General features: G+C 42.8%; 1 protein-coding gene across 1 annotated transcript in view; it reads right to left on the bottom strand.

Annotated features, from left to right (window-relative positions):
* Positions 1 to 13,684, bottom strand: part of gpatch8.L (G-patch domain containing 8 L homeolog) — a 43,069-nt gene that overhangs the window by 11,264 nt on the left and 18,121 nt on the right. Inside the window, exon 3 of the mRNA XM_018234806.2 lies at positions 8,099 to 8,171. Within this exon, the coding sequence (XP_018090295.2) occupies positions 8,099 to 8,171 (73 nt within the window). The remainder of the gene's footprint in view (positions 1 to 8,098; positions 8,172 to 13,684) is intronic.

Here is a 13,684-nt window from a genome sequence, read left to right as displayed (position 1 = left end):
CACAGGTCTCCATTCATCATTCATGAACTATAATTTAGTTTAGGCCCTTGAAGCCTGATTATTGAATGAAATGGACAGCACTAGAAGTGGTAAAACACATGTTGTGTGCTGTATGTACCACAAGAACATATAAAACCCAAACACTGCAAATGATTTATGGAGGTAAGTGCGCCCCCCTACAACTGGAGTGCTGAGTAGTTAAATCAAGTCGAAATCGGCAGGATTTAGTGCTGATAGTTACTGCTCCCGGGGGCTAAGCTGATGTGGTCAATGTATGGTCCGTAAGCTGTGAAAAAGGCAAGATGCAAAAAAAGGAGAAAATAAATTGACTTGACTAAATCAAACTAGCAGCAGATTGAATTTTTTTTGTATAGTTTTCTTGCTTCGATGAGTATCCAAAATCCACTCAGAACCAGCCAAAAGCAGGAGATGGGATGGGGAGTATAAATTGGCACAGAGCAGGGAAGCAATTCACTATGGCGATTCTTTGCATTGGAGCAGATACCTTTTTGTAAATGACACCTGTGCTGGCACTGAGTGGATGTAACCAGGGTTTACTTACCTGTGTCAGTTGGTTACCTTAAGTAAAAAGACAGAGGGTTAGAACACGTGGAGCTTTCTCCAGCTGCCTACAGACACGCCTGGATATTATACCATTGGGCTCACACACAAATGCTACAATATTATAAATGGGTATATGCTGCTTTCTTTCACATTTGCAGAGACGGAGAGCCAAGTTCCACCAATACAGAAAATTGAGGTTTGTAAGTGAAAACATGAAAGAATACGTTGTGGCATTTAAGGAGACGGAAAGGCTCTGACAAAAGAAATATTTCTTTCCTTCTATTGTGTACTCATGGGCTTCTGTATCAGACTTCCTGTTTTCATCTTAAACCTCCAGGGCTAGGGCTTGAGCATGCTCAGTTTGCTCCTCTTCCCTCCCTGCTGTAATCTAAGCCCAGAGCTATGAATGAGCAGGGAGAGACTCAGACAGGAAGTGATGTCACATCAAGCTAATATGGCAGCTGCTATCCTAGACAAACAGAGAGCTTCTGGAGCTGTTTACATATGGTACAGCATTTAGCAGAATAAATATAGTGTTATAGCTTGCACTTTTGTGGCTAATATATTGGCAATAAAGCTTCAGTAACTTTCCTTTTCCTTTAAGATGGCCATACATGGCAGATTTAAGCTGCTGATATCTGTCCTTTGGCAGTTTATCTGCCTGTGTATGGGCATTCTGATGGCCTCCCCGATCAATATCTGGCCAATACCTCTCTGCTTGTGGTGGACAAATAAGGGAAAGATCTGCTCGTTTGCTAACCACGCCAAACGTCTTATAGTGTATGGCCACATTAAGAGACTGTAGAGATCAGTTCCAGAAACTGTGTTTCCCTGTTCAAATCCCATATCTATTAAACTGATCTCCAAGGTCCAAGCAGTAGAGATTCAATTCATTAGTTCAATGGTTTAAATAAAGTCGGAATTATCCAAAAACAATTCCAGAAATGTCTTACCCAAAAATAGCGTTTTTTATTTTTACATGTAAACTGCAAATGTGAAGGCAAGTAATATCATATGCTGTCTTCTGTTATTAGCCAAGATATATCAAAGAACCACCCAGGGCTTTTGTGTATTTAATTTGGAGTCTGAGATGATTGGGGTCGTATCCATTAATTACTCACATGGACAAGAACACGAGTCTCTAGCAGATTATGTGTCGGAGCCCAATGGCATAATAAAATAAGCAGAAGAGAAGAAAAGGACCGAATGGGTAAACTGGCTCTAAAGATGGTTGGGGCACTAGCCTTTTTACATGGAAGTAGCAGGTTTTGCTCTCATCTGGACAAGGATACCCCAAATCTAGGTTTTTGGTGAGAGTAGTGGTTAGAAGGCGTTTTGCCTGGGAGAAAGGGTTTATTAAAGGAAATGTCAGGCCACTAATGATTAGGGATACACCGAATCCAGGATTCGGTTCGGGATTCAGCCAGGATTCGACCTTTTTCAGCAGGTTTTGGTTTGGATTCGGCCGAATCCTTCTGCCCGGCTGAACCAAATCCGAATCCTAATTTGCATATGCAAATTAGGGGCAGGGAGGAAAATCACATGACTTATTGTCACAAAACAAGGAAGTAAAAAATGTTTTTCCCCTTCCCACCCCAAATTTACATATGCAATTTAACACATGCTCTATGCCTACAGCTGGACGTTAACCCTTTTGGTCTATAGTTGTACAGGTGGGAATCCATTATCCGAAGACCTGTTATTCAGAAAACATATGCAAATTAGGATTCGGATTCAGTTCGTTATTCGGCCGAATCTTTTGCGAAGGATTCGGGGGTTCGGTGCATCCCTACTAATGATTAGCGATGACAGAATTCTTTACACTACAATTGCAATAGGATTGTGGGCTTAGCAATCAGACATGCGTGATCTCACACCTTCATTAATCCACAATTAGTTAACTAGTCTCAGTTGCGAGCCTGCTTTCCTAAACCTTCTGTCCTTTTCCACTGAACTGGAAGCAGCTTGTGGCCTCCGCTTAATAACCGGTTACTGCAACAATTCTAGTATTTACTGCTTAATGGCAGAGGCCAACGGGGAGTTTTGTCGCCCCGCCGAAAATGCGTCTCCGTTGGAAATCACCTGGGGTAAAACCGATGCAACACTTTGTTCTTCCTTAGTTGCCTCTGCGGGAAACATTCGGGCGACTTCCAATGGAGACGCATGTTTGGGAGATTTGACGCACAGAAATAATTGCGGGCGACAAATCTCCACGTCGTCACTGCCGATAAAAATCCCATTTTGGCTAGGTTAGGATCTCATTGATTTCATGTCGTGTTTATCATCTGAAGGGAGGAAGAGGACAGGTCAGGAGTGGGGAGGGCAGGCTGCGTTTGTTTATGAAAACACCAAATAAAAAAGAAAAAAAAACAAAGGCCCCCTTGACATGTTTCATTGAATGGACGAGGATCAGACACGTGTGCATGGAGAGAGATAGAGGAAGGACGTTCCAAGCAATATATGAACAATACGACAGGACAGACGAGAGGAGGAAGCCTAACATTGTGCACTGATGACAGAACAGAGTCAGTCTGAACAGAAAGTTTCAATTACCGCGGCTAAGTTTACCATCACCACAACAAGTCCACGCGTATTATGCTGTAAAAAAGAAACACGGTTGGTTAGGTAGCAGATCACGTGGTGGAGGGGCTGTTCTGAGCCTAAGCCCCAATCAGGAGGGGGAAGGGAAATTTAGGCAAGTACAGAGGCGGAGTCATGTAAACGTTATTTCTATTCGTAAGGTCAATTGACAATTCTTTTTTAACCAGTGCAGGGCAACACTGCATTATATTTTTATTACTTTAAAACCATTTCATTTTTTTGATGTTACTGTTCCTTTAAACAAACGGGCGTCATTGATTGATCCTGGTTAGAATCCCCAGCTAGAACACAAAGCATTAGCATTGTCATAGAAGTATGGGATCTATTATCCAGAATGCTTTGGGCCTAATTTGAATCACCCTGGCACACGCTCAGATTGGGGGGAGATTAGTCGCCCGGCGACAAATCTCTTCTTTGGGGCAACTAATCTCCCCGAACTGCCTCCTGCCGGCTAGAATGTAAATCGCCGACAGGATAGCACTCAGATCGCTTCGTTTTCCCAAGTTGCCTCACGAGGACACTTCGGGCGACTTCGGAAAACAAAGCGATTCGAGTGCTATAGTGCTAGAACGTAAATCGCTGGCAGGAGGCAGTTCGTGGAGATTGGTTGCCCCGAAGAAGAGGAGATTTGATCTCCCCGAATCTGAGCGTGTGTCTCTGCCCCTTAAATCTACTGAAAAAGCATTTAAACATTAAATAAACCCAATAGGAGTGGTTTACATCCGATAAGGATCAATGATAGACAAAGTACAGTTTTATTATTACAGAGAGAAGGGAAATAAGTATAAAAAAAATGATTTGTCTACGGGAGATGGCCTTCCACTTAACCAGACCTTTCTGGATAACGGATCCCATCCCCGTATTTGTGTTTTTCTCAGTTCTACAATTAAATGGCATCTAACTATTGTAGAATACTACGCTGTTAGAGTGTTCCATAGAGTTGTAAACACTGTATCGTGGGCAGATCCTATCCACTGTTAGGGGTGTATTTATCAAAGAGTGAAGGTAGAGATCTCCACAGTCCTCTAGAGTAAAAAAATTCCGACACTCTCCATTCATTTCTATGGGATGTTGAAAGGCGTATTTATCAGGATGAACTTTTACTTTCACCCATTGATAAATACTTTTTTTTAAAAACCCATAAAAATGAATGGAGAGTGGCGAGGACTGTGGCGATCTCTAACTTCACTCTTTGATAAATATACCGCCCACGAGCGGCCGATCACACACTAGTGGTCGTGTATGTTACAGCAACAGTCTAATTATTATTAGGGATATTCATTGATAATTAATAGCACAAACAGAATGGTAGGAGGTGAAGAGGAGATGTGCTGATGGATTAGGTACTGGCCAACAAGGTGCGTCAACAGATGACCATTTCAATGGTTGGTATCATCCAAGCAGCATACTAGAGATGTGGGGTTTGAGAAAAATTAGACCCGCCCCGAGCCCACCCGCACCGTCCTTCTCCCCTCTATTTATAAACCCATGCCGACCCACCCCGCCAACCACATCAGAAAGGGGGAAGAGCGTACAGGCAGAAGAGCATAAGCTAAACCCACCAGCAAGTGGTGTGCCAAGATAGGCCCGTAACTGCCCAAACCACAGGTATCAGGCCGCTAGTGATGAGCGGGTCGGGATTTCCCCGACCCGCACCCGACCCTAAACCGCCCTTCCTTAGCCTACGTCCGCCTGCATCCAACTTCTGCGTTGCTTTTATAGACCTGCGCTGACCCGCCCCGCCAATGACGTCACAAAAGGGGCGGGGTGGGCAGGCGCAGCATCTATAAAAGACGAACCCGGAAGTCATAAGGCGGCATCTGACGGCCACCCGCGAGGAAGAGTGCGAGGTTGGCCCGAACCCACCTGACCCACGGGTAAACACTGTCCCAGCATGAAGCCTTTGGCACGGCTTCCGACCTCCCTCCTGGATGCAAAACCCCCCTCCAGTCCCCCTGCCCAAGCCATAATCCCCCTCCAGCCCCACCACAACCTCCTTCCACTTGTACCTGCACCGGAGGCCAGAGGGGGTTGCGGCTCGGACAGGGGGGCCGGAGGGGGATTTGCATCCGACGCTGAGAACTAGCCCCCTATTTTTTTTTTTAAAAAAACTTAGACCCCCAGATGGCTGGAACCTTGAATATTTTTAAACAGTCTAGAGCCGCAGTCTGCTAAACCCAGCTCAGAGATTTCACATAAGGGTTATTTATTGAATAAATCAAAAGTATTGTAAACTACCTTGATAAATCAAATTTACTACATTCGGAGAATTACAGAAAAACTTTTCAATTTAAAAAAAAAAAAAACAAAAGCTTGACAAAAATACATTTGCCTTCTTAAAAAAATGTTATTTACAGTAACGCTGGTGATCGACTGTTATCAAGCAATGCTAAAGTGCAAAACATATATCACAGGTGTCTCCACCTTGGACAGGTGAATTTGAATGTTATCAGGATAAAAATGATCTTGGAATTCATTCAAATCCCTGAAGCTGATCCTCTGACACGTTAAAGTCGTATGAGTTCTGGGAGACACAACAGGATTACTAATGGCTCCATTATGGAATCGGATCTACCTGGCAAGTTAACGAAAGTCAATGACAGCAGCAAACGCTCAGGTATCGAGGGACGGTGTCAGATGATTGGCCGAAGGAGCCTTGAGCCATCTTTACCTTGTACCTGCTTACAACTGATGCATAAAGATATAAGGTAGCAGAGCAGCGAAATATCTCAGAATATCACATGGCAAGGGATTCATTACCCATATACCATAAATATACCATAAATATTCTATTCTAGATGAGGCGGCACAAGATAAAGAGTCTGAGAGGAAACACTGGAAAGAGAACCAAACGTGCCCCTATTACAAAATCATCAGCCCCTTTGTAAATAATAATTATATAGGGTTATAAATAAATCCGTGTCTTCCTCGGCTTCAGTAAAAAGCGATGACACATGTATAAAGCTCACGGCTGAAAGGCATTATGGGTAATACTGGGGCGAACAAACTGGATGTCAAATCTCATTGGTTCTTGTCACGCTCTCTAAAACCCGTTATCCAGAAAGCTCCCATAGACTCAAATAATCCACATTTTTAAAAAATATTTCCTTTTTCTGTGTAATAATAAAACAGTCGCTTGTACTTGATCCCAACTAAGATCTAATTAATCCTTATTGGAGGCAAAACCAGCCTATTGGGTTTATTTCATGTTTATATGATTTTCTAGTAGACTTAAGGTATGAAGATCCAAATTACAGAAAGATCTGTTATCCAGAAAACCCCAGGACCCAGGTGTTCTGGATAATAGGTCCCATACCTGTACTTGATCCCAACTAAGATATAATTAATCCTTATTGGAGACAAGACCAGCCTATTGGCTTTATTTAATGTTTACATGATTTTCTAGTACAGGTATGGGACCTGTTAACCAGAATGTTCGGGACCTGGGGTTTTCCGGATACCGGATCGTTTCTGTAATTTGGGTCTTCATGCCTTAAGTCTACTAGAAATTAATTTAAACATTTAATAAACCCAATAGGCTGGTTTTGCATCCAATGAGGATTAATTATATCTTAGTTGGGATCAAGTACAAGCGACTGTTTTATTATTACACAGAAAAAGGAAATCATTTTTAAAAATTTGGGTTATTTGGATAAAATGGAGTCTATGGAAGACAGCCATTCCGTAATTCGGAGCTTTCTGGATAACGGGTTTCCAGATAAGGGATCTTTTACCTGTACAGGTATTGGATCTGTTATCCGGGCACCCGTTATCCAGAAAGCTCAGAATACCGGAAAATCCGTCTCCCATAGACTCCATTTTACCAAATAATCCAAATTTATAAAAATGATTACCTTTTTCTCTGTAATAATAAAACAGTCGCTTGTACTTGATCCCAACTAAGATATAATTAATCCTCATTGGAGGCAAAACCAGCCTATTGGCTTTATTTCATGTTTATATGATTTTCTAGAAGTCTTAAGGTAAGAAGAGCCAAATTATGGAAAGATCTGTTACCTGGAAAACCCTAGGTCCCAAGCATTCTGGATAACAGGTCCCATACCTGTACCATGTACGTGATCCCAACTACATAATTGGTTGCAAAACAATCCTACTGAAAGGCATGAAGATAAAAATTACTGAAAGATCCGTTATCTGGAAAAAGGCAGGCCCAGAGCATTCTGGATAATAGGTCCCATGCCTGTACCCAGTGAGGTGCAACTAAAAATTAACCATCTAGTGCTTCTGTATTACATGAATGAAAGAACAAGGGACCCCCCTCTTACATTCTTGATTGGCCAAGATTTATTAAAAAGGTGGTTCACCTATAAGATGGCTAATTCTATGCAACTTTTTAATTGGTCTTCATCCTTTATAGTTTATTTTAATCATTTCCTTACCAGCTTTCAAATGGGGGTCACTGACCCCATCTAAGCACAAAAGCTCTGTAAGGCTACAAATGTATTGTTATTGCTACTTTTTGTTACTCATCTTTCTATTCAGGCTTCTCCTATTCATATTCCGGTCTCTTATTCAAATCAATGCATGGTTGCTAGGGGAATTTGGTCCCTAGCAACTTGCAAACTGGAGAGCTGCTGAATAAAAAGCTAAATAAGTCAAAAACCACAAATAATAAAAAATGAAAATCAATTGCAAATTGTCTCAGGATATCCCTCTCTACATCATACTTAAGTTTAAATAGCTCTTCTTGTGGCCTACTAGCAATTAATGATATAGTGTGTGAACGCTCTTACTGGCCACACAGGGGGCAACACTAGCCCAGAGCAGAAAGTCCAAGTCAGCAGAAAGGTTTTACAGTGTTTTGGGGATTGCACATGGGGTGAATGAAGGGAAAGGTGTTGGCGTATGGATATTACAGTAACATCCCAGACATATCAGAAGTGACAGAGAATGTATTAAATGCAGCCCTTACCCTGCAGGGTTTTCCCAAGTCCTTGGCCAAGTTTCCAGCCGTGCTTCTGTAGTAGTCTGTGTCCAATGTTATCCTATTGGATGAGGAGTAAAGGAGGGAGAAAAAAAACAAAAACAAAAATATTCCGGTAATAAAATCTTCCCCCCGCCCCTCTTCCTTGCCATCAATTATACACCAGTTTGAATTTTGTGATAGTTGACATTCATGCAGAAAAAGGAGAGAGAGAAAAACAAAAAGTTTGCTATAATAATAATATTAATAATAATACTAATAATAAAGAAAAGAGACTACTAGTGGACAGTGAGATACAACTGTGCTCCCTGGAACACAGGAGATAGAACTTGGATTTGTTTATTTTTGATAGAAAGCGTGCAACTATTGTTTTACCAACTAGTAGTAAATCCATGTGCAGAGACGTGTGTTTACGGTAAACTCAAAGCTATCCGTCACCTAAAGCATAAATGAGGTGCCGTCCCACTGAGGACCAAAGAGAGCGACTGGCAGGGATTTGGCAAGAGAATTCAGGTGGATCTATAGGGTCTGTACCCGCCAGTTGCACTTGTTACTAACTGTCAGCTCAATGTATTAAACATAGGATTATTTCCCACAACTGCCATTTCATTCTCTTTAGTTCTGCGTGGGCTGGCACGATTCAATTCAAAGGTCATTTGCTTTTGCTTTTTTTTGTTTTTTTAATAGGACCAATTGCTGCAGAAGAAGAAGCAAGGCCAAGGCAGATACTTGATTGGCTTCTGACAGCCTTTCTTGATTTATGTTGCTTTTCGACTTACACACAACTAAAAGCATGCAACGAAATGTTGTTATTATTAGATATTTTTCTTTTTAAAGAAACCATTGGTGTTAGTGTTCCAGAACAAAAGTAATCATGAAAGAGAGGGGAGAGGAAGAGCGCGGTCTTGTAGGATGGGGCTATGGGACTGAGTGATGATTTACTGCATAGCCTCGAATGCAAAGGGATAACACAGGCCAGGACGGAGTTAACAGCCACGGCATGTTTAAATGCAAGGACAAAGCAAAACAGAAACAGAGGCGCAGGGGGAAATGAGGGGTCACAGCAGAATGTCTTCTCTCCATGTAACATGGAATAACAGCAATTGTATGTGTTTCCAATATTTTAATATTTGTTTTCTTTATATACAATCCCAGTCCCTGGTAGCGATTTACCTTGTAACCACCCATACACCCATACACCCATACAGCCATACAAGCAGCTCACAGGGACAATGACGTTAATCTCCCGCGGGATTAGAAGAATCTGATGAAGATACGCCCCTTTATTTATAGGGCAGCTTGTGGTGACACTTATACGGGCAGTGTTTAAATGAGGAACTCCTCCACAGGGAGAGGTGAGGGGAGGAGAGGGGCGAGGAGTGGGAGGAGAAGGAATGGGGGGAGGAGTGAGGGGAGGAGTGAGGGGAGGAGAGGGGGGAGGGGAGGGGCGAGGAGTGGGAGGAGAAGGAATGGGGGGAGGAGTGAGGGGAGCAGAGGGGGGAGGAGAGGGGCGAGGAGTGGGAGGAGAAGGAGTGGGGGGAGGAGAGGGTGAGGAGTGGGAGGAGAAGGAATGGAGGGAGGAGTGAGGGGAGGAGAGGGGCGAGGAGTGGGAGGAGAAGTGGGGGAGGAGTGAGGGGAGGAGAGGGGCGAGGAGTGGGAGGAGGAGTGGGAGGAGAAGGAGTGGGAGGAGGAGGAGTGGGGGGAGGAGAGGGGCGAGGAGTGGGAGTGTGAGGAAGAGTAGGGGGAGGAGAGGGGGAAGGAGGAGGTGGAGGAGTGAGGGGGGGAGGAGTGGGAGTGTGAGAAATATTGGGGGGGAGAGAGAGGGAAGGAGTCAGGCGAGAAGGAGTGGGGAGAGGAAGAGGAGTTGGGGGAAGAGTGGGAGTGTGATGAAGAGTAAGGGGAGGAGGAGAGAGGAAAGGAGTGGGAGGAGGAGGAGTGGGGGGAGGAGTGGGAATGGGAAGAAGAGTAGGGGGAGGAGGAGAGGGGGAAGGAGTGGGAGGAGGGGGTGGAGGAGTGGAAGTGTGAGGAAGAGTAGGGGGAGGAGTGGTAGTGTGAGGAAGAGTTGAGGGAGAGGGGGAAGGAGTGGGGGGAGGAGTGGGAGTGTGAGGAAGAGTAGGGGGAGGAGGAGTGGGAGAAGTGGGGGGGGAGGAGTGGGAGTGTGAAAGATTGGGGGGAGAGGGGGAAGGAGTGGGACGAGAAGGAGTGGGAGGAAGAGGAGTTAGGGGAAGAGTGGGAGTGTGAGAAAGAGTAGGAGAGTGGGAAGGAGTGGGAGGAGGAGGTGGAGGAGTGTGGGGAGGAGTGGGAGTGTGAGAAAGGTTGGGGGGAGAGGGGGAAGGAGTGGGAGTGGGGCAAGAAGGAGTGGGAGGAAGCGGAGCTGGGGAAAGAGTGGGAGTGTGAGGAAGAGTAGGGGGAGGAGGAGAGGGGGAAGGAGTGGGAGGAGGAGGTGGAGGAGCTATGGGGTGGAACAGCACAGGGAACATGACTTGTTCTGCAATACAATATATACAATGGGTCACTGCAAATTACAGGGATGTTAAAGGAATTGTTCCGTTTAAAAACTGGGTAAATAAATAGTCTGTGCAAAATAAAAATGTATCTAAAATAGTTAGTTAGGCAAAAATGTAATGTATAAAGGCTGGAGTGACTGGATGTGTAACATAATAGCCAGAACACTACTTCCTGCTTTTCAGCTCTCTTGCTTTCCACTGATTGGTTACCAGATAGTAACCAATCAGTGAAGCATAGTGGAGGGACAGGCAATATTTGATTGACAGCTGAGATTTTGTGTTTACAACAGCTATGAATGTTTTAATAAAAAAAAGAATTTGGATTTTATATTTAATTTGAGAAGGACTTTTATTACACAGCTTTTTATATCTGGGTGACAGGTGCACTTTAAGACCTTTTCCTGATTTTCATTATTACCATATCAGACCTTTTTTGGCTGATTTTCTCCTCCCTACTGTGCTTCGCTACTACAGCGGAAGATAGACGGCTACAATTTTTTAACTGGGTCTAAATTGCACTGAATTGTGGAGGCAAATGACAGTCAGATGACGGGAGAGGAGGCACTCTGCTGGATAAAGTAAGGGAACGGTTACTATGAGAGTTCTACACAAAAGAGGTTAAAAGACAGACAAAATGGGGGAAGCATTGCTAGTTTCCAAAAGAGAATACAAGTGGAGTGGAAATACGAACCTGGCTTTAAAAACAGGGCTGTCAAAGGAACAATTAAATGTAACACAGTAAGAAACACAGATTTGTCTTTTTGATGTTTGCATTGTCATCAATCCACTGCTTACAAGTGACGGCTTTTTATTGAGAGGCGACAGCAGGGAGATGGTAAAGGAAAACAAAAGAAATAAAAGAGAGATACACGAGGGCTGGATGATGCACAACAGGACTGGGTATAAAAGATGAAGAAGGAAGAATTGAAAAAGAAAGAAAAAGTGTTATAGTGGGAGAGAGCAGTGGAAGCACTGGTCAGGGGTCAGCTTCACTTACACAACCAGTCAAGAGCCCGGTTCTACATATATTCCCTAATCATCATCATCATCCCGCCCTCCCTTTACTCCAATGACTCAGACACTTCTGTGTATAATGGTGAAAGAAGGATGGGAAAAGCTGCGGGACATGGTGAAGGTGACCGGCGGGGTCGGCGACTCCAGGTTCCAAACACTGGAAGACGACATTAAATAATGAAGCGTATGCTGGAATATCAGAATATGGTTAATGGTCATAGGTAGGCTTTGGCGAATTTGATACGTTTGGTTAAAATTTTCCTGCCGGCGAAATGACGCCAACGCCCGTTAAAGTCTATGGGCGTCATTTCCACGGCAAAACAAGGCGAAACAATTCACCTATTCCTAGTCACAGGGGCTTTAAAGGTACAGGGGTACCAAGCAAAATAAAAAGAGGGGATTACGGAGGGATGGAGACAATAAATGCTTCAAGCACAGACATAGGCGAGAGGGGGGGGGAGAGTACTTTACATTTTTCGAAATTACCCATACATGCCAGATATTGGTCCTCAATTCAGACAAGTACAGAATAGCGTCTTTTATGTAAATGAGCTTAGTACAGGTATGGGATCCGTTATCCAAAAAGCTCTGAATTACGGAAAGAAAAATGTAAATGATTTTGTGTAATAATAAAACAGTCACTTGTACTTGATCCCAACTAAGATATAATTAATCCTTATTGGAAGCAAAACCAGCCTATTGGGTTTATTTCATGTTTATATGATTTTCTAGTAGACTTAAGGTATGAAGATCCAAATTACATAAAAATCCATAATCCGGAAAACCCGAGGTCCCAAGCATTCTGGATAACAGATCCCATACCTGTACCTTGTACTTGATACAAACTATATAATTGTTTGCAAAACAATCCTACTGAAATTATTTTTGAGTAGACAAAGTATAAGTTCCTGATCCAGAAAACCCCAGGTCCCCAGCATTCTGGATAACAGGTCCTGTACCTGTATTAAAAGCATACTTTGTTAGATCAAATATATGGAAGCATTGCAGGTAGGCTGCAAAACTGAGTATACGTCTAAAGGGATATGGGTAATATAGAATATTGGTAGAGGTATGGGATCCTTTACCCAGAATGCTCGAGATGGGAGGTTTCCGGATAAGGGGTCTTTCTGTAATTTGGATCTTCATGTTTTAAGACTACTAAAAACTCAGGTAAACTTTAATTCAACCCAATAGGCTGGTTTTGCTTCCAATAAGGATTAATTATATCTTAGTTGGGATCAAGTACAAGCGACTGTTTTATTATTACACAGAAAAAGGAAATCATCTCTAAAAATTGTGATTCTTTAAATAAAAATTGAGTCTATGGGAGATTGCTTTTCTGTGATTTGGAGCTTTCTGGATAATTGGTTTCCACATAACGGATCCCATACCTGTACAGAATATATATCAGGAATTCTTGGGGGTTTCCGGATAACAGATCTTTCTGTAATTTGGATCTTCATACCTTAAGTCTACTAGAAAATCATATAAATATTAAATAAACCCAATAGGCTGGTTTTGTTTTCAATAAGGATTAATTATATCTTAGTTGGGATCAATTGGGGCGCCACTGGGAAATACAGGTATGGGACCTGGGGTTTTTCCGGATAACGGATCTTTCTGTAATTTGGATCTTCATACCTTAAATCTACTAGAAAATCATATAAACATGAAATAAACCCAATAGGCTAGTTTTGCCTCTAATAAGGATTAATTATATCTTAGATGGAATCAAGTACAGGTAAGGGACCTGCTATCCAGAATGCTCTAGACCTGGGGTTTCTGGATAATGGATCTTTCCATAATTTGGATCTTCATACCTTAGGTCTACTAGAAAATCATGTAAACATTAAATAAAGCTAATAGGCTGGTTTTGCCTCCAATAAGGATTAATTATATCTTAGTTGGGATCAGGTACAGGTATGGGACCTGTTATCCAGAATGCTTGGAACGTGGCATTTTCCAGATAACCGATCTTTACATAATTTGGATCTTTATACCTTAAGAGAAAATCATGTAAACATGAAATAAAGCCAATAGGCTGGTTTTGCTT

Source organism: Xenopus laevis, chromosome 9_10L (genome assembly GCF_017654675.1).
Source record: "Xenopus laevis strain J_2021 chromosome 9_10L, Xenopus_laevis_v10.1, whole genome shotgun sequence".
Classification (NCBI taxonomy): Eukaryota; Metazoa; Chordata; class Amphibia; order Anura; family Pipidae; genus Xenopus; species Xenopus laevis.
Note: the sequence above shows the minus strand (reverse complement) of the source record. Positions and strands in the feature narration are given on the sequence as shown.